Raw genomic sequence first — 2,703 nt, 5'->3', positions numbered from 1 at the left:
TCTTTCGTAACGTGACTGATCGTAATCTGCGCCGTCACGACTCTGCATCTGTCAACATCTCTCTCATCATCTGCCCTACTCGATAACACTGCCTCTTCGATTCTCCTGGGACTCCCTTCCCGTCGTAGCACGGCTCTTTCAAACTCGTACGGACCGTTCGTGCCAAGGGAGACTTTCCGGATTTGCAGCGCCGTTGCGTGGTGACCAGCCGATTTCCGTGTTTGCCTTGACGTGCACCTGGTCAATGTCCGCGTCGCCCCATTATGTGGGGCAAGCGTCTGCGCGGCGTCACGCAGATCCAGACCTTTTGTCAGAAGGAAGATGAGGTGTAGTTGGATGCAAGAACAACAAGGTTCCAAAACCACCACAAAAAACTGAAAAACACCGGGCCCACCACAAAATCACAGGCGACACAAAAATCTGTAAATAATCATCCCATAGTGTGTTTCAGCACAAAACGATTCTTTTCATCCAGTCATATGCCTCTATTTAAATGATTTTACCCAATCATATCACGCCATCCGTACCCAAAAGTACAAGATGACTGGTCTAGCTCGCCCTAGAGCTGAACGCTCTTTACTTTCAAACAAGCTTCCAACTGCCTAGGCCACCCACCAGCTCACGTCGTGCACCGATGCCCAGCTCTCACACCTGGAACCTACTCTGCAGCGGCGCTTCGTCCGAAGACGCTGCCCTCCTTCTCCAAGGAATGAAGACTTGGAAGACGGTCAAAAGTCAGCTGATGCCGTGCACGGCTTGTACCAGCGGTGATGCGCACACAATGCGCTACAAGCTTCTACGCTGCGCCTGCAAGCACTGTACGGATGCGGTTCCCTACCTGGCCTGCACGTGGCGGATGAAGGTCTTGGTCTGCCAAGATACAGACACCGTTGACATGCACGAGCTAGGCGACCATCATTCGCGTGCGCGAACGCCATCCAGGTCATGCATTACGCCGAGGTGTCGCGAGTTCATCAAGGAACTCGCCCGTGAAAACCTAATGCCGGTACGCATCCGGCACGCTTTGGGACGCAAATTTGATCTCCCTCCTGCAGAATTACCCAGTCTGCGAGAGGTGCAAAACATCGTACACCACTTTCGGCGCACGCGGCTTGGTGGAAACGACAAGCGCAAGGCGATCGTGGAGTCGGTGAGGGCCTCAGCATTTAGTGGACGTGAAGGTGACCACGACCCCTTCACGTTCACTAGTGCATACGACACGAATAGCCTTCCTGAGGTTGGGAACGGCTCAGATGCTCGGCCGTTTCTAGTAGGAATGACGACGAAGGCGCTACTTCGTAACGCTGCAAGAAACAGCGGAGCCTGTGTCTTGCACCTGGACGCAACGTTCAAGCTGAACAGTGTCGGGTATCCAGTCCTCGTCTGCGGCATTACCGACGCCTCCAGGGCGTTTCACCTAGTAGCGCTTTTTATCACGTCACAGCTCCAGTACAAGCATTTCGTGGCCGCGCTCGTTGCATTGCGTTGTGTATATGCCAGGGTTAACGGAGCAGAGTGGCGAGTGAAATTCGTGCTTGGTGACGCGGACAAGGCACAACACAAGGCCTTCCGCAGTGTCTTCGCTGACAGCTCATTTACGTACCTTATGTGCTTTTACCACGTGGTGGCGAAGTTGCGTGAGCGTACTCGCGGTTTCAGCTCAGATATGTCTGCATTGGTATACAAGGGCATATACAACTTGCATTTTGCGCAGAGCGATGCCGAATATGTCGACCAGAAGGCGGCTATGTTGAAGGAGTGGGCTGGACACGCGGATCTCGCTGCCTTCACCATGTACGTGAAGGCCCAATGGCTTGAAGACAACTTCGCAAACTGGCAGTGCTTTCTGACGCCATCCGGGTATGCCACTACCAGCAACCCGGTTGAGCAATTCAACCGAGTGCTGAAACGGGACTACACTCACCACCGCCAGCTGAAAATGGGAATGCTGCTCGCCCAGCTACTCGCATGTTGTGGCCATCGCTCAATGGCGTTGCCTCAGTTCTCGCTCGTGTCCACCTGCTCGACGACGCTTCAGACACGCACACGGGGGCTTCGTCGCCGCGGACTGCTGAGTGAGAACATCGTTACCAGGTCCAGCATAGACTTTCTCCTTGGCGACGCTGACCCTGACCTCGTACACGTGCGCGCGCTGCCTCCCGCGAGGACGTTTGTCCCAGAGCTTAACCGCGCGAGAGAAGATATGGCGATTTCTGCTCAGTTTGGTGTCCACTACGCGCGCATGGAGGTTGAGGGCCAGCCTCGTACTGGCTGGCCGGTCGATCTTCGGACTGCATACTGTCCCTGCAAATACCACTTTAAAATGGGGTACTGCTCCCACTTGCTGTTTGCTCAGCAGTCACGAAGCGTTGTGGATGAGGCTGGCGAGGAAATCCTTGTGAACAGGAAGCGCGTTCAAAAAGCTGGACGCCCGCAAAATATCGGTCACACTGTGCAGCGTCTGTAAACAACAACAACATCAACAAATATTTCCTTTGCTCACATGGCTTCATTTGTTTAGCGGTATCTACAAAGCAATGTACTAAAGCACAAATACATAATATGTTAGCGTTTGAAGGCTCGCATCACATTCGGAGCAATGAGCTGTTACCTTATAATTCCAGAGGGGCAGTGGCCCCGATCCCAACAGCATGCATATCCCGTGCGCGGTAGGCAACCGACGATGCCATCAACCTCCAGCCA

The 2,703-nt window shown here is 53.8% G+C and overlaps 1 protein-coding gene across 1 annotated transcript; it reads left to right on the top strand.

Annotated features, from left to right (window-relative positions):
- Positions 1 to 1,939: 1,939 nt before the first annotated feature.
- PITG_23002 (uncharacterized protein) lies at positions 1,940 to 2,467 on the top strand (the record flags this gene model as incomplete). The annotated part of the gene is made up of 1 exon (XM_002899819.1): positions 1,940 to 2,467. One exon carries the CDS (start codon positions 1,940 to 1,942, stop codon positions 2,465 to 2,467), a length of 528 nt encoding a protein of 175 aa, XP_002899865.1.
- Positions 2,468 to 2,703: the final 236 nt, after the last annotated feature.

This window comes from Phytophthora infestans, genomic scaffold, assembly GCF_000142945.1.
Source record: "Phytophthora infestans T30-4 supercont1.29 genomic scaffold, whole genome shotgun sequence".
Lineage (NCBI taxonomy): Eukaryota > Oomycota > Peronosporomycetes > Peronosporales > Peronosporaceae > Phytophthora > Phytophthora infestans.
The sequence above is the reverse complement of the archived record's forward strand: the minus strand, read 5'-3'. Positions and strand labels throughout refer to the sequence as shown.